Source organism: Mustela nigripes, chromosome 12 (genome assembly GCF_022355385.1).
Source record: "Mustela nigripes isolate SB6536 chromosome 12, MUSNIG.SB6536, whole genome shotgun sequence".
NCBI lineage: Eukaryota > Metazoa > Chordata > Mammalia > Carnivora > Mustelidae > Mustela > Mustela nigripes.
Genome location: NC_081568.1, coordinates 103,146,345 through 103,165,437, shown reverse-complemented (window position 1 = coordinate 103,165,437; position 19,093 = coordinate 103,146,345). Strand labels below are relative to the sequence as shown.

The following is a 19,093-nucleotide window of genomic DNA, read 5'->3' as shown; positions in this document are numbered from 1 at the left end:
AAAAATTAAGTAGGGGAAAAAAAAGTTAAGGCAATGTATAAATAATTCTACTCCAAAGATGTTATTGATAATATAATTTCCAATACAAATTTACACACATAACATCAACTAACCTTTGCAATCTGTGTATAAGCCGGATGCTCCTCCGTTGGTTTCATTATTGCTGGTTGTGTACTGGGTACATTAGGCATTTTCACAGAGCCTGGTGGAGGCTAGGAAAATTAAAAAATGGACAAATTATGTAACATAGAGATCCAATTTTAACTTCTTTCAAAAGGCCTAACCCCAATAAAAAACAAAACACCAAGAACTCCTCTCTTCCTCTGCTAGTATGTAGTAAAGTACTGCTTCAGCTCTCCATCTCCATTTTCTCAAACTCACTCATTCCTCAACTCTCCAATTTGGCTGCTACCTCTACCACTATATCACAAACACTCTCTTGGAGGATGCCACATGTGAAAACACAAAACAAAACCTTGAAGGATTGCTTTTTAGTAAAATATAGTGCCAAATCGAAGAATTTACGTCAAGGTTAACTGTTAATCTTTCCACCAAAGAGAGGTACGTCCACCATTGTTTAAGTTTCCACCTAAAAAGTTAATAGGAAAGGTTGGCTGGGAAAATGGCAGCGTAGGAGGACCCTAAACTCAGCTCCTCCCACAGGTACAACTAGATAACACCCACAGCAGCGGAAATAACCCTGGAAACAGCCCATGGGCTTCCAGAACACACTCCACAACGAAAGGCAAGGAAGAGTCCACATCAGAGATGATATGAAGGGCGAAGACACAGCCTGGGAGCAAAAGGGACCACAGTCAGCCACAGTGGAGAAGGCGCCAGTGGCACAGAGAAGAAAACAGACCTTCGGACTGGGGAGACTGCTAACAGGAAGGATGAATCTCCATAGTTGCCTCTGAAATTTCATGAAACCACCAGGACTTAAAACCTAGAATTTTAAAAACCAGCATGCTCAGCTCTGGATGAGCCCAGAAGGTGTTAGGAAACAAGAGTCCCTCATCTTTAAGAGACAGCATGAAAAACAACCTATGCAGATGCAGGCAGAACCAGCAGTTCAAAAAATGCCATGGGCAGGCAAGGAGGAGAGAAGTTTGCTCATCTCAGAACATTGCCTGGGGAGACAGGGATCATGGGGAGACCCTTCCAGGTACAAAGGAGCTGGGAGGTGACATTCTCCTCCCTTGCTCCCCAACATAAATAACAGCCACCTGTGGAAACCAGCACTGTGTGGACACATGCTGCTTAACTTGCTTACACTGAAACAAACCTGCCACATGTGCTTTGGCAGATCAGCCCTTCCCAGCCATGCTCCCCTGAGTCCTGGAGTCCCTCCCCCAGAAGATCACCCTGCCAATACCACACCTTGTGACCTTCTTGTTTTGCAGGACTGCAGTTCCAGCAGTGGCAGGTATTGTTTCACAAGTAGACCACTGTACACGTTGCTATTCACAATAGGTAAAGACAGCATTAGCAAACATCTGGCCTGAAGGGAAAAGATGCCAGACCTCAACAGCAGAGTACCCACAACATAACTTGGGGAACATGGACACTGCACTACAGGGCACTATAATCCCTCTTCTTCAACGGCTATTATTAAGAGTAAGGTAAGTAGCTGACTTCTCTAGCACAGAGAAACAGACACAAAGTCAAACAAAATGAGAAGACAGAGAAACATCTCCCAAGTGAAAGAACAGGCTCAAACCACAGCAAGAGACCAAAGTAAAATGGATATAAAAAAGATACCTGAAGAAAAAAAAAAAGATACCTGAAAGAAAATCTAAAATAATGATCACAAAAATACACACTGGACTGGAGAAAAGAATGCAGGCAAGAACACAATAAGTGAAATTAAAAATACACTTAATGTGGGCGCCTGGGTGGCTCAGTGGTTTAAGCTGCTGCCTTCGGCTCAGGTCATGATCTCAGGGTCCTGGGATCGAGTCCCGCATCGGGCTCTCTGCTCAGCAGGGAGCCTGCTTCCTCCTCTCTCTCTCTGCCTGCCTCTCTACCTACTTGTGATCTTTCTCTGTCAAATAAATAATAAATAAAATCTTTAAAAAAAATACACTTAATGTAATAAACAGTAGGCTTGATGCAGCCAAGGAATGAATTAATACCTGGAAGACAGAGTAATACAAAGAAACCGAGTTGAGCAAAGGAAAAAAAAGTATACAAATTGAGAATATTATTAGGGAACTCAGCAACTCCATCAAATGTAGTTACATCCACATTACAGGGATCTCAGAAGAGTGGGGCAGAAAATTTACCTGAAGAAATAGTAACTGAAAACTTCCCTAATGGGGGGAAGGTAACAGATATCCAGATTCCAAAGGCAGAGAGATGCCCCCAAAAATTCAACCCAAGAAGGTCCACACCAAGACACAAAGCAATTAAAATAGTAAGAAATAGGAATAAAGAAAAAAGCGTTTAAAGCAAGAGAAAAGACAATGGTTCTATACAAGGAAAATCCCATAAGGCTAGAAGTGAATTTTTCAGCAGCAAGTTTGCAGACCAGAAGGAAGCGGCATGATACATTCAAAGTGGTAAAAGGGAAACATCTGCAGCCAAGAATGCTCTACCCAGTAAGACTATCATTCAGAATAGAGAACTGAAGAGTTCCTCCAAAAAGCACCACTAAACCAGCCCTTTAAGAAATTTTAAAGAGAACTCTGAGTTAAAAATAAAGACCACAAGTGAGAGTATGAAAAGTAAAAAGCACAAAAGCAGCAAAAGTGAGTATTTCTGTAAAAATCATTGAAGAGATCCATAAAATAAAAGGATGTGAAATACGACAGTATATACGTAAAAGGTGGGAAGAAAAGGAACAAAGGAGTTTAAACTTCAGTAACCATCAACTTAATATAGACTGCTATATGCAGAAGATGTTACAAATATAATGGTACCACAAACCAAAACCCAGTAATAAATATACAAAGACTAAAGAGAAAGGGATCCAAGCATATCACTAAAGAAAGCCAATGAACCATGAAAGTCAGCAAGAATCAGGAAATCTATAAAAAACAACCACAAAACAAGTAACAAAATGGCATAAACACATATCTATTAATAATTACTTTGAATGTAAATGAACTAAGTGTTCCAATCAAAAGACACAGGGTGACTAAGTAGATAAACAAGGAAGACCCAGGTATATGCTGCCTACAAAAGACTCATTTCAGACGGAAAGTCATTTGCAGATTTTAAGCAAGGGGACAGAAAAACATTTATCATGCAGAGCAGAGAAAACAAAAAGGCAACCCACACAATGGGAGAAAGTATTTGCAAATGACACACCCAATCAAGAGTCAGCATCTAAAATACATGAAGAACTTATACAACTCAACACACACACACACAAAAAGTAATCTGATTAAAATGGGAAAACATTAACAGACATTTCTCCAAAGAAGACATCCAGATTGACAATAGACACATGAAAAGGTGTTTGAAATCACTCATCAGGGACATGCAAATCAAAACTACAATGAGTTGCCACCTCACATAGGTCAGAATGGCTAAAATCAAAACCGTTGAAACAAGAAGTCTTACGGAAGATGTGACGAAAAAAGAACACTTTTGCACTATTGGTGGGAATGCAAATTCATGCAGCAATTGTGGAAAACTGGAGGTTCCTCAAAAAGTTAAAAATAGAACTACTCTACAATCCCACTGGGTACTTACCAAAAAATACCTAAACACTAATTCAAAGGATACATGCACCTCTATATTTATAGCAGCATTATTTACAATAGTCAAATTACTCAAGCAGCCCAAGTGTCCACTGATAGATGGAATAGATAAAGATGTGTATACACACACACACACACTGCAGTATTATTCAGCCATAAAAAAGAATGAAATCTTGCCATTTGCAACAACATGGATAGAGCAAGAGAGTATAATGCTGAGTGAAGTCAAAGAGACAAAGATATTATGATCTCACTTGTATGTGGAATTTAAGAAACAAATAAGCAGATTAAAAAAAGACAGAAATAAACCAGAAACAGACCCCTTACCATAAAGAACAAACTGGTGTTTACCAGAGGGGAGGTGGGTGGAAGGATGGGTGAAATAGGGGATGGGGATTAAAGAGAACATTTATCATGATTTTTTAAAAAATGTTTTTTTTTAAAAAAGTAAACAGGAATGCTTTTGACAGAACTCCACTAATACCCTTTGGAAAGACTAAGAGGGAAGTCATTACGGAGATGGAAAATAAACTGCCAAACCTCCACTTTTCCAGTTAGATCCAGGAGTATTTGAAAGCAGCTTCAGGATCAAAGAGCAAATAGATACCCACAAGTCCATCAAAGGGAAATTGGTTAAATTACTGTATAACATACCATGCAGCCATCAAAAGGAATGATTTAGAGTTACAGAAGACTACCTTTTAAATAATTAAGTAAAGTGAACTACAGAATGCACATGACCATTTTTCTGCTATAATAAACACATACTTATACACACCCAGAAAAATATCTAGAAGCTCTCAGCAAACTGGTATCAGAGAAATCTGCACCTTTTGCTTTATATACATTTCTATTATTTACCTACCTCCCAATATATTACTTGTTTTTTAAATTAAAAAATATACTTCTAGGGGCACCTGGGTGGCTCATTCAGTTAAATGTCTACCTTCAGCTCAGTCATGATCCCAATCCCAGAATTGAGCCCTGCAGCAGGCTCCCAACTCAGCAGAGAGCTTGCTTCTCCCTCTGCCCCTCATCCTGCTTGTTGCTCTCTCCCTGAATTAAATAAAAATCTTTTTAAAAAATTAAAATACATATTTTTAAGTATTCTTTTAAATGGCCATAGGAAAAGGAAAACAGGAGAAAAAAAAGGAAAAGAGGAAGAGAGCACATGAGCAAGTGGCTACAAAGGGAGGTTCGAAGATTGAAACTGTCAAAGCCAGAACACCCCACCAAATGTATCAGGATTTTACCCTGACACATCAAGTAGCAGTCCTGAAAAGGAAGCCAGACACAACTGAAGAAATAACTGGAGAATACAACTAATTATAAAATTCATATGAAAAAGCCAAGGGCTAAGAATAGGTCAAACAATTTTGAGGAAAAAATAGAGCAGACCTATGATATTAAAGCTTATTGTAAAGATACAGTTATTAAGAGGGTGGTACAGATGGCAAAGATAAAGAAATACACCAATAAACAGAAGAGATACAGAAACAGACCCACACAAATGCAGAAACTTGATATCCAAGAGAGGGGACACTCACTATACAACAGTGGAGAAATAACGTTTATTAGTCAATAAATGATGTTAGGAAAACAGACCACCCACATGTAATAGTGAAACTAGATTTCTTACTTAACACCACATGAAAATAAATTCCAGGTAGATGATCTACGAATGAAAAAGCAAAACTTACACACTTCTAGGAAAAAAAAAAAAAAAAAGGGTGAATATTTTTAGGAACTTAGGGTATATAAGAGCTTCTTGAATGTGAGCTCTAGAAATCACTATGTATTTTGTCAATGATGTATCTCCAGTGCCTAAAACAATGCTTGGAACACAGTAAATGCTCAGTAAGTACTTGTTAAGTTAACATGAGGAAAACAGACAAACAATAAAGATAGACAAGTTCAACTATAGGTATCCCCCACTTTCTGAAAGTTTCCTTTATACCACTTCAGAAGACCTACATTAGTACAGTGACAGCTTTTTTCGTAAAATCAAAGAAAATCAGATTTCTTTAAGTTAGCAAAAACAGCTACAAATGTAGGTCTTTCTAAAAGTAAAGTGGTGTAACATCAAGTTTGGGAAAGCAGGGAATACCCTTCACTTTAGGCCATCTGGGCTTACAAAAATTTCATAGGTGTGCTCTACTTTTCAACAATGGGGGAAACCTGTATAATCAAACTTAACATTGAGTGAAAAGTCAAATCACAGACTAGAGAAAATTGGTTATAATGCATATATAAATGCCACATAGAATACAAAAAGAATTGTTACAAATTCATAGAACTCTTAACTACTAATAGGAAAATAAGCACAAGATCTGAACAGGCAATACAAAGAAGAAAACAGGAATGGTCAATAAAAATATTAATTAATGGTTCAAGCTCACTAGTAACATTCTCAAATCTCAAATGGATATTCTTTGTTAAACTATAAAAACACTATAACATAGCATAGCTCTATAATATAGAGGACACAGATGATATAGCATCTGTGGATGACTTTTTGACTTTTTGATCTAGGGTTGGAGCAAAGGTATTCTAAATATTTAAAAGGGATGAGGGGAAAGAAATCATAATGAAAAGGTAATATATCTAGTAAATATTTAGAAGCTGGATGATATAACATATTTCATAACCAATATTAAAGGGCAAAATCTAGTAAGTAACACATATAACTGTCAACTGATTAATACACTTCATTACATAGAAATCAGTAAAAAAAACAGATGAACATGTTATTGAGGAAAAACGCATTTTAAAAAGCCTTCAACAAGCAGGTTACAAAATACATACAAAAAAATAAACATATGGGCGCCTGGGTGGCTCAGTGGTTTAAAGCCTCTGCCTTGGGCTCAGGCCATGATCTCAGGGTCCTGGGATCAAGCCCCGCATCGGGCTTTCTGCTCAGTAGGGAGCCTGCTTCCCCCTCTCTGTCTGCCTTTCTGCCTACTTGTGATTTCTGTCTGTCAAATAAATAAATAAAATCTTTAAAAAATAATAATAAAAAACAAACATATTAAAAATGTTAACTCCTCATTAGTAATCCAAAAAAATGTAAGCTTCTAATTATTTTTTTGGTCACTACTACCATAAGATTATCACATTTTGGAAAAGATGTAAAATGGGTGTAAAATTATACACATTGATAATAGGTATAAACTTGTTCATGTAATAATCCTGGAGCTTACTTCAGTATTATGTATAACAGCCATAGAAATATTTATACTCTATGACTCACAAATAGTGTTAAAAAAAATATCATAAGGAAATGATCAAAGATAGGCACAAATGTGTGTCTGCCAAGGATGCTTACCAGAGCATTATTTACAAAAGCAAAAAGTTAGAAATAACCCAAATGTCCAAATAAGAAAATAAACTGTTTTATCCATAGGAGACCATTTTAAGCATCTATTTAAAAGGCTTGAAAAAATATTTAATGAAACCAGAAAAGTTTGTACCAATAATAAGTGATAGAAGTTATAAAACTATGTCAGTTTTTAATTTTAAAATTTACTAAATTCATCAAAATATTAATAGTGATTATTTCCAGATAGTGAGATTAAAAGATCTTTGGGTTTTTTTTTAAATCTCCATGATAATCTTTTGTTATCACAAAAGTTAGAAATTCTCTGTTCCAATTTCTTGTTCCCCTCACTCAAGAGCTCTTAAGAAGCAGCAAAACAAGCTGATCAATCTTAACTGTTCTCTGACTAGAAAAGATTGGCCCTTAAGTTTCACTCTCTTGGTTTAATATGTTGAGACAACAGAATAATGACCAAAAAAAAAAAAGGACTGGCAAAGTTAGTTTGGCAGCACGCTTCAGAAAAACTACATAAGAAATTATCCAAAAATTCAACCAAGTTGAAAACTTACTATAAATTCTTTACTGCTTTAAATAACAAATAAGGGGGTGCCTGGGTGGCTCAGTGGTTAAAGCCTCTGCCTTCGGCTCAGGTCATGATCCTAGGGTCCTAGGATCGAGCCTCACATCAGGCTCTCTGCTCAGCAGGGAGCCTGCCTTCTCCTCCTCTCTCTCTCCGCCTGCCTCTCTGCCTACTTGTGATCTGTCTGTCAAATAAATTTTTTTTAAAAATCTTTAAAAATAAAATAAAGTAAAATAAATAAATAACAAATAAGGCATTAAGTACAATCAATTCATAAGATAAAGATGAAGGCTGGATTAGAGATAGTAATTTGATATATGTGAGGTCATAGTTGCTTGTAGTATAGCAATGATGAGAAAGGTTGGAAAGATACAAATCTCTGGGAGCAGTTATATTAACCCACTAGCTATTTTCCTAATAATTTTTTTCAAATCTGTAGATGTTAGCTAGATCATTGTCCAATTCTGGGACCCAGTATTTTCTTCAGCCACAATTTACTTGATTAGCCATCTCCAAACAAGTAAAGCCCTAGATACAATTTTTTTTTTAAGATTTTTATTTATTTGAAAGAGAGAGCACAAGTAGACAGAGAGGCAGGCAGAGGGAGAGAGAGAGGGAAGCAGGCTCCTTGCTGAGCAGAAAGCATAATGCAGGGCTCAATCTCAGGACCCCCGAGACCATGACCTGAGCTAAAGGCAGAGGCCCAACCCACTGAGCCACCCAGGTGCCCCTAGACATATTTTTTTTTTAAGATTTTATTTATTTATTTGACAGACAGAGATCACAAGTAGGCAGAGAGGCAGGCAGAGAGGCAGGCAGAGAGAGAGGAAAAAGCAGGCTCCCTGCTGAGCAAAGAGCCTAATGTGGGGCTTGATCCCAGGACCCTGGGATCATGACCTGAGCCGAAGGCAGAGGTTTTAACCCACTGAGCCACCCAGGTGCCCCTGATTTTTAAAGACCTACTTGATGATGGCTCCTAATTCTATTTCTACTTTTCACCTTTGCATATATAGTAAAAAGAAAACTAATGAAACCATCCCCTTGAGACTTTCATTTCTGCAAAAGGCATCCAATTTGGAAAGGAAGAAATAAAATTATCATTTTTACTGATGTTATGATCTTACATACAAAAAATCCTAAAAAGTCTATCAAAAACTGTTGGAATCTCCCACTCCCTTTAAAGTGACAGGATATAAAATCAACACACAGAAATCAGTTGCACTCCTTTACATTCATAATGAAGCAATGGAAAAAGAAAACCAACCCATTCACAATAGCATCAAAAACAATAAAATACTTGAAATAGGTGATGGGGATATTAAAGAGTACACTTATCATGATGAGCACTGAGCAATGTACAGAAATGTGGAATCATTATATTGTATACCTGAAACTAACATAACACTGTATACTAGGTATCCTGGAATTAAAATTGTAAAAACCGGGGCGCCTGGGTGGGTCAGTGGGTCGGGTCTCTGTCTTCAGCTCAGGTCGTGGTCTCAGGGTCCTGTGATCGAGCCCCAAAGTCAGGCTCTCTGCTCAGAGGGGAGTCTGCTTTCCCCCTCTCTGTCTGCCTCTGCCTACTTCTGATCTCAATCAAATAAATAAATAAAATATTTAAAATAAATAAAATTAAATTAAATTAAATTATGGGGTGCCTGGGTTAAATTATGGGCTCCGTGGGTTAAAGCTTCTGCCTTCGGCTCAGATCATGATCCCAGGGTCCTGGGATCAAGCCCCACATCAGGCTCTCTGCTCAGCAGGGAGCCTGCTTCCTCCCCTCTCTCTGCCTACTTGTAATCTCTGTCTGTCAAATAAATAAAATCTTAAAAAAATAATAATAATACAATAAAATAAAATTGTAAAAACTTCAATTTTAAAAAATTAGTGTTTTAATTGGGACTTCATCAAGATAAAAAGCTCTTACACAGCAAAGGAAATAGTCAACAAAACTAAAAGGGAATGGGAGAAGATATTTGCAAATGTCTTATCAATAAAGGGCTAGTATTCAAAATGTATAAAGAACTCAACAAACTCAACACTTAAAAAATGAAAACAAACAGTTAACAAATGGGCAGAGGATGTGAACAGATGTTTCTCCAAAGAAGGCATTTAAACAGCTAACAGATAAATAAAAAATGTTCAACATTTTTCATTTCAAAACATACTTTAGCTCAACAGAATTAAAAACATTGAAACATTCATGGCAATAAATTGTATAGAGATTCTTCTGTAACCTAATGAGTTCTCTGCACTGAAAATTCTCAAGATGTTTCATTATTAAATAAATAATATATAAGATCCCTTCAAGGCACTGGTCCATGAGTTATCTTTCTGATGCACAAACAAATGTATGTTCTCCTTTCTGGCTTTCTTTCATATTCTAAACACCTATTGAAGAAAATTCCTCCTTGTTTTTTCTTGTTCTTTCTCTTCCATCTGTGAACCAACAAAGTTCGTAAGTTTACTCAGGGTCTAAAGCAAAAGCATTCTTAATGTGTTTATAGATACCTTGCACTAGGAACCCCTGATGCTTATTGAATATGCAGGCCCTGAGGCACCAGGGTGGCTCAACTGGTTAAGGATCCAAGTCTTGATTTTGGCTCAGGTCATGGTATCTGGTCTCTGTGCTCAGAAGGCAGTCTGCCTGAGATTTTCTCTCTCTCTCTCCCTCTGCCCCCAACCCCAGCTCACTCATTCTCGCTCTAATAATAAATAAATCTTTTTAAAAATGCAAACTCTGGTCCCCACTATAGACACGCAGGTTCAAAAACTCAGGGGAATGAAAAGAAAAGATGTGCATTTTTAAAACAGCACTCTAAGGCAACAAAGTTTAAGAGACTGCCAAAAGAAACCTAAAACTTTTGCAACTTTCATTGACTTTCAGTCTCTAACCAAACAAGAACGGACTGTAGCTATGCTTAACACAGATTTTCTTGTTATTAAGAGTGGTGAAAATTACACACATTAATGGCAGAATCAAGACAAATAATTTTATCAGAATAGATAACCATTTTAAAACAAGCTTTTAAAGATTAGAATACTTGGTGGAAGAGGTGTACTACAGTAGGAAAGAAGGAATATACATGCGTAGGAGTTTCCAAGTAGAAAAGTGTAAATGAAGGAAGAGAAGCGTGACCATACATATTCATACATACATCAAATATTTATTGATCAACTACAACATCCAATAGTTATAGTCACTTGAGATACATTCATGAAGAAAACATGTAAACATCCTTACGCTCATGGAGTTTACATACTAGCTATGGAAGATAAACAATTTACATAACAAACACATTTATAGAATATCTCAGAAAGCAGTAAATGTTATGGAACAACAACAAAAAAAACAGGGTAAAGGTATCATGAATAAAGGTTGAGTGGATTTAATTTTACAAAGGTGATCAGGGAACTCAATATCTGAGTAAACACTTTAAGGAAGTGAAGAAGTCAAACCCTGTAGGTATCTGGGGGAAGACCATCTTAGGTAGAGGGAATGAACAGTCAGTACAAAGTGAGGAGAATGCCTGACATATATAACCAAGACCAGTGTGCTGGATACAGGAATACATGAGGAAAAGAGTATGAGAAGATAAAGAATAGAGACTTGTTAGGAGCCAGATTCTTTTAAGGACTCTTGGCTTTACTTGAAAAAAAATGTAAAAGCTAGTGAAGAGTTCTTGACAGGAGACTGAAATGATCAAATTCAAGGGGTCATGTGATTACTGAGTTGAAAAAGGACTGAAACAGGACAAAGGTAGAAGGAGAGAGAGTAGTTAGGAAATCACTCCTGCAGTAATCCAGGCAAGGTCACATCACAGCTCAAGCCAAGTGGCAGCTATGGAGAAAAAGGATTAGATCTGGATATATTTTTAAGGGAGCCAACAGGATTTCCTGACAGAAAGACATGAGATACAAGGAAATGCAAACAGTGAAATCCTACCAAGGTTTTGGCCTAAGCAACTAGTAGGATAGAGAGAAAAAGACTGAAAATGAGCAGGTTTACAATCAAAGGATTCAGTTCAATTTTCATGACACTGAATTTGCAACTTTTCAGACATCCAGGTAGACATATCTAGTAGGCAGTTAAAATAGAACCTGGTGTTCTGAAGAGAGGTCTGTACTGGAAATGTAAATTTGGAAGTCACCCACACGTATCTAAAGCTGTAGAGACAAGTTAAAGCTATAAAACTGGATGAAGTCACCATCTGAGCAAACGCAGATGAAGAAGAGAAGCAAAGCCTAATTCAAGGTGGCCTCCAATACTGCAGGTGAAAATGCAGGAGGGAGAAGACAGCCAACAAAGGAGACTGAGAAGGAAAAACTGAGCTACTCTGAAAGCCAAATGAAGAAAATGTTCTAAGAATCAGATAATGAAGGTGCCTGGGTGCCCCAGTCAGTTAAGTGTCTGCCTTCAGCTCAGGTCATGAGTCCTGGGTGCTGGGATTGAGCCCTACATCAGGCTCCCTGCTCAGTGGAGAGCCTGCTTCCTCCTCTCCCTCTGCTGCTCCCTCTTCTTGTGCTGTCTCTGTCAAATAAATAAAATCTTAAAAAAAAAAAAAAGAATGAGATAGTGATCAACTCTCAATGCTGCTGACTAAGGTTAAGAATGAAAATTTACCACTGAATCTCGAAATATGGAAGACTGGCTACCCTGACAAGTACATTTTGGTGGAGTGTTAGAAGCAAAACCCTTACTGAACTATCAGTAGAAAGGGCTAAGGAACTAAAATTAAGTAGAGTATCCTTCAGAAGATTTCTGTAGCAATGGAGAGCAGAAAAAGTTTTGCAAGAAAGAAGATGCCATAAATGAACTGGACAGGGAAATAATCTTAAGTTTTATTACAGAGTTATAGTAATCAAGACAGTGTATTATTAGAGTAAGGACAGACATTGGTATCAACAGAAAAAAGTGTCCAAAAATAAACCCCTAAATTATCAACTGATTTTCAGCCTGAGTGCCACGATAATCCAATAGGAAAAAAAAAAATAGTCTTTTCAATGAATGGTGATGGAACAAGCAGGTATCCAATGCAAAAGAATGGGGTTGAACAACTACCGCATACTATGTGCAAAAATTAACTCAATCAATCATTAACCTAAATGTAAGTATTAAAACTGTACAACTCTTAGAGGAAAACATAGGAGTAAATCTTCAGGACCCTGAGTTAGGCAATGGTTTCTTAGAACACCAATAACAAGAACCCAAGAAAAAATAAATGTGACATCAAAATTAAAAAAAACTTCCATGCCAAGAACACTATCAATAAAGTGAAAAGACATCTCACAGAATGAGAGAAAATGTTTGCAAATCACATATTTGATAAGAGAGTTGTATTTAGAATATTTAACAAACTCTCACGATTCACTATTAAAAAGACAATTCTTGGGGCGCCTGGGTGGCTCAGTGGGTTAAAGCCTCTGCCTGCAGCTCAGGTCATGATCTCAGAGTCCTGGGATCAAGCCCTGCAATGGGCTCTCTGCTCAGCAGGGAGCCTGCCTCCCCCCCTTCTCTGCCTGACTCTCTACCTACTTGTGATCTATCAAATAAATAAATAAAATCTTAAAAAAAAAAATCTAAAAAATAAATAAATAAGAATAAAAAGACGATTCTTTTAAATATGGGCAAAAGATCTAAACATTTCTCTAAAACAACAACAACAACAAAATACACACAGGAAAAAAAAATGGCCAATATTATTAGCCATCAGGGAAACAAAAATCAAAACCACAAGGAGATTTTACTTCACAGCTACTCGGATGGTTTTAAGCACAAAGTCACAACAGCCAATGTTGGCAAGGATGTGGAGAAAGTGGAACACTTACACACTAACAATGACAATGTAAAATGGTGCAACCACTTTGGAAACCAGGCTGGGCTACATATGACACTACAATTACACTGTGATGTGTTTATCTACAAGAGGAATAGTAACACAGGACTGCAGAAAAAGTAATAGAAGCTCCTGGGAGCCAGAAACCTGAAACAACTTAACTGCCCATCAACACATGAATGGCTAAATAAAATGTGGTATAAAAATCAAAAAAGAAGGGTAATAAAGTACTGATGATACATACCACCACACAGTTGAATATTTAAAATATTACCCTAATATCCTAGTGAAAGAAACTATTTACAGAAGACCACATACTGTATAATTCTATTTATATGAAATGTCCAGAAAAGACAAATCTAGAGAGACAGAAAGTAAATTAGTAGTTGCCTACAGCTGGAGAGGGAAAGGATACATGAAGTGACTGCTGAAAGGTCCAACTTTTGGGATGAAACAAAAATATTCTAAAATTAGAATGTGACAATGGTTGGGCAATCCTGAAAGCACCATAATTATATACTTTAAATGGACATATTAATTTTATCTCAATGAAGCTGTTAAATAAATTTTTGCGATTTTTTTCTAAGATGGGAGAAAACACAACATATTTTTATGAAGATATGATCCAATAGAAGAAAAAATCTAATGATGTAGGAGGGAGCAATTAAGCAACGTTCCAAGGTGAGAATGCATGAAATCTACTGTGAAATATAGAGGATAACATCAGACAGAAGCACAAATAGGTAGCTCATCTATAAATAACAGGCAAGCAGAAAACATGGTAAAATGCTGATAGGTAGGAGCAGTGATAGGAGTCTGTGGATCTCTATGGACTGCTTCAAGTTTCTCAATGAAATAAGCAATGTCATCATCTAAGAGTGAGCATAAAGGAAGAGATTTTACAGATGAGGAGAGAGGAAGAAGAAGCTGGACAATTACATAACCAGAATATTCAGTGTTCTAGTACTCTACTGAGCTGGTCAGTAACCAAAAGTGAGACCCTCTGACATGCTTTCTCCAGCCATATTTAGTTGCTAGGGTAGAAAGCAGAAGTAGACAGAACTGTATATAATCAGCACCACCTGTGTTTTAGCCCAGAAATTATGTCAAAGTAAGGAAGAGAAGGGAAGGCAAGGGAGTGACAATAATGACTGAATGTGGAGCACCTGGGTGGCTCAGTGGGTTAAAGCCTCTGCCTTTGGCTCAGGTCATGATCCCAGGGTCCTGGGATTGAGTCCTGAGTCGGGCTCTCTGCTCAGCAGGGAGCCTGCTTCCTCCTCTCTTTCTCTGACTGCCTCTCCGCCTACTTGTGATCTCTCTCTCTGTCAAATAAATAAATAAAATCTTTTTTAAAAAGATAATAATGACTGAATGTAGAATGTAAGCTGAAAGGAGATAAACTGGAGAAAGGTAAAATAGGCCATTGTATTATTTCACATTGAGTACTTGAATTAGGGTGGTTTAGTAGGAATGAGAAAGACAGACAGGTAATATCTCCTGAAGATACAAGTGACAGAATGTGGCAAATAGATAAGAAAAGAAGCTATTTGAGCCAAAGAAGACTCAGATGTTTCTAGCCAATGACACTTGGCTAGACAGGACGATAGAAGGCAATAGTTAACATTAAATAAAAAGAGAAACAAAGAAGATTGGTTCCATAGGGACAGATAATCAGCTCCAACAAAGACAAGACAGTAAGAAGCAAAGGAGAAAAGATATAAAAAGAAACGAAAAGCAAGAGAAAATACAGTTATTACTGTGTAGAAAATGCTTTTATAGTATTGAAGATAAGTAAACTACTGTGTACAAATATATTCAGTTAGTTCCTGAGCTAAAAGTTTCATCCATTTTCAAAAGAAACTGATCTTAAAACTATTTAACTCAACATCTTCCTCTCCCATCATGACCCATTTTAAAAAAAAAAAAAAAAAAAGGATGTCCAAAGACACTAGGTGGTTTGCCTAAAGTCACCAACTTATCAGTGGTAGGGTCTAGTTTAGAATCCAGGTCTTATGGCTGGATTCTAATGTCCAGAATTATGTTAGAAGCAGTTCTTATATAAACCAATTATTTACTTTTTCCTAATGGTCAAAATTATCAGCATGCCGGGATGCCTGGCTGGCTTAGTACAGCATGTGACCTGATGTTGGTCAGAATGGGGAATTCAAGCCCCCTATTAGGCATAGAGCTTACTTTAAAAACTAGCCTTTCAAAAACAAAAAAATGTGGGGCACCTGCATGGCTCAGTTATTAAGCGTCTGCCTTTGGCTCAGGTCATGATCTGTGTCCTGGGATAGAGCCCCATATCGGGCTCCCTACTGACAGCCTGCTTTTCCCTCTCCAGTTCCCCTGTGCTTGTGTTTCCTCTCTCACTCTCTCTGTCATAAATAAATAAAACTTAAAAAAAAAAATGGCCATGCCAATACTTAGAATTTTTTCCCCTGTATCCAGAAGATAGAGATCCTGTTGCTGGTTTACGTGACTGAAATCATATATGGCAACAACTGGTAGAACAGAAAGAAAAGGAGGCAACATGTTCCTGAAGAAAATAAAAATGTTACAGTATACTAGGCCCTGAGATATGTCACTTGGAATCTATATTAAGGAGCACTACACTCCCCTCCACACACACACAGGTGGCCCTAATTCCTATGTTTCAATACCTACCAGAAGAAATTCTGTTTGAAGCTATAAATGTCATTACCAGTGACTGAAACTAGTGACAGTCACGCTGTAGTAGACATTTTTTTTTTAAGATTTTATTTATTTATTTGTCAGAGAGAGAGAGCACTGGCAGAGTGGCAGGCAGAGTCAGAGGGAGAGGCAGGCTCCCCGCGGGGCAAAGAGCCCGATGTGGGACTCGATCCCAGGACGCTGGGATCATGACCTGAGCCGAAGGCAGCTGCTTAACCAACTGAACCACCCAGGCGTCCCTGTAGTAGACATTTTAAACTATTACCTTGTTTCAAAGGAAAGCATTCCCCCATAAATACATAACAGTTCTCAAGGATAAGCCAATTTTTCTAGTATTTTATTCACTAAATTTTAGAAGGTAGGCCAGGAAACCTACCCACCATGTTCAACATAATTTTCAGCAGGAAAATGCATTTTGAGTTCACACAAAAAATTATTTTGTAACTTTATTTTTGTAATAAAAAGACTACACTCCATTTTAAAGCACATTCGATTCAGACTAGCCACATTTCAAGTGCTCAAGAGCCCTCCTTTATACTGCCAACACACTCGCCAGTCTATATTGTGATGTATCTTGGGACAACTCCTTTCTCTGAATTCGTAACATCAAGTGAGTATGTAATTTATTATTAAAATATTTACAGGATGCCTGCGGTGGCTCAGTTGGTTGAGTGTCTGCCTTCAGTAAAGGACATGATCCCACTGATCCTGCTTTCCCCTTCCCTCTGCTTCTCCCCCAGACTTGTGTTTTTCACTGCACTCTCTCAAATGAATAAATAAATGAAAACTCTTTCTAAAAAAGTTATTTGTTGGGGTGCCTGGGTGGCTAAGTGGGTTAAAACCTCTACCTTCAGCTCAGGTTATGATCTCAGGGTCCTGGGATCAAGCCCCACATTGGGCTCTCTGCTCAGCGGGGAGCCTGTTTCCTCCTCTCTCTCTCTGCCTGCCTCTCTGCCTACTTGTGATCCTCTGTCAAATAAATAAAATCTTTTTTAAAAAAAGTTATTTGTTGCCTTCATTAAATACCTTCGGTTCCATTCAAACTTAAAACTAAATATAAAAGAAAACCTAAGAAAAAAACATAAAACATAAACTTTTTCTAAATCTTATAGTTTATACATTCATTGAATCTGCTGATAGATCTTCTCTCCTGACCTTAAGTAGTTCACTACACCAAGCAACAATTCAGAAGCTTGATTTTCACTAATATTTTTCTAAAACAAATATGAATACCACTAATCAACCAAAACAGTATCTGGATTGAGTTCTAACATATCATTTAAATCAATTATCCAAATATACCTAAACTGTTTTGGAAAATAGTCACAACATTAAAAAAAAAAAGAAAAAAGAAAAAAAAGGCAAGTTTCTGATACCATAGAGAAAACAAATGAATTTTTTTTTATTATTTCAAATACAATTTCAACTATATAAAAAAGTTCAGTGGAAAATGCACGTGTTACAATAATTTACATTTCCCTGGTTCTGATACTCTATCAAATCTGTGTTTCATTTTGTATGTTGGTTAAGCAACTGCCTTCGGCTCAGGTCATGACCCTGCCACATTGGGCTCCCTGCTCAGCAGGGGGTTCTCTTCTCCCTCTGATTTCCCCCTCTCACACTCGCCCTCTCTCATTCTTTCTCTCTCAAATAAATAAATAAATCTTTTATAAAAAAGGGGGCTGTGAAAGAAAGCGAAATGTAAAAGTTCATTCTTATTTTAATGCTTTTACTTTGTACAAAGCTCCTCCTAAACTAAAATGTTAATATAAAACATTCTGAATAAATTTCTAATCTAAAACCTACAATATCTTTTTTTTTTTTTTTAAAGATTTTATTTATTTATTTGACAGAGAGAGATCACAAGTAGGCAGAGAGGCAGGCAGAGAGAGAGAGAGGAGGAAGCAGGCCCCCTGCTGAGCAGAGAGCCCAATGCGGGACTCGATCCCAGGACCCTGAGATCATGACCTGAGCCGAAGGCAGCGGCTTAACCCACTGAGCCACCCAGATGCCCCTAAAACCTACAATATCTTTGAGAATTATTTTCCAGACTATGGAAAACACACATCAGGAAGAGATGATCAAGTAACAATAATTACACTGATCTGCAAAACCAAGTATGCAACTTATGAACTTCAGTATCAGGGCGCCTGGATGGCTCAGTGGGTTAAGCCACTGCCTTGGGCTCACGTCATGATCTCAGAGTCCTAGGATCGAGCCCCACATCAGGCTCTCTGCTCGGCAGGGAGCCTGCTTCCTCCTCTCTCTGTGCCTGCCTTTCTGCCTACTTGTCATCTCTCTCTGTCAAATAAATAAATAAAATCTTTAAAAAAAAAAAAAAAGAACTTCAGTATCTTCACCATAATGAGTTATATTTCAAAAGCCAATGGTGTTTAAACTATGAGACCTCTTGAGAATATGAATTACACTGAAGACTCAAAATACAGTAACAAAATTATTTGCCAAAGAAATTTTGGGGAAGAATTCTCAACAGAACCTACCTCAATAGTTCTCAAAACTGGCTCAGTTTTGAGTGAATAAAATCAGTTTGAATTCAGTTTGGTGAATAAAATCACCAAAACAGCTACAATAAAAAACACAAGTGCCCTAATAGTGAAAGAGTAGGGTCCTAATGAGAAATGTAATAAAATTCTCCAGGTGCTTCTAGTATGCATCCAGGATGGAGGAACCCTGTTTCTAAAGGCTTTTTTTCATACCCCTACATAAATCAAGACTAAATTTTGAGGAGAGTATGTTCCTAAGCCAGGTAAAGTTCCAGAGGTTCTGTCTACCACAGAGTAGAATGTTCTGTTTTATAAGAAAACATCACCCCTACTTTACCATGAAGACACCACTTACACCAAAAAGTAGTTCCTTCTCCTATTTAAAGAACTATAGTAATATTGACTTATTAGTTCCTTCTCCTATTTAAAGAACTATAGTAATATTGACTTATTAG

At 37.4% G+C, this 19,093-nt stretch overlaps 1 protein-coding gene across 1 annotated transcript in view; it reads right to left on the bottom strand.

The window, feature by feature from the left end:
* The window catches only part of SCAMP1 (secretory carrier membrane protein 1), a 122,539-nt gene that overhangs the window by 68,438 nt on the left and 35,008 nt on the right, over window positions 1–19,093 (bottom strand). Inside the window, exon 3 of the mRNA XM_059418121.1 lies at window positions 114–212. Coding sequence (XP_059274104.1) covers window positions 114–212 — 99 coding nt within the window. The remainder of the gene's footprint in view (window positions 1–113; window positions 213–19,093) is intronic.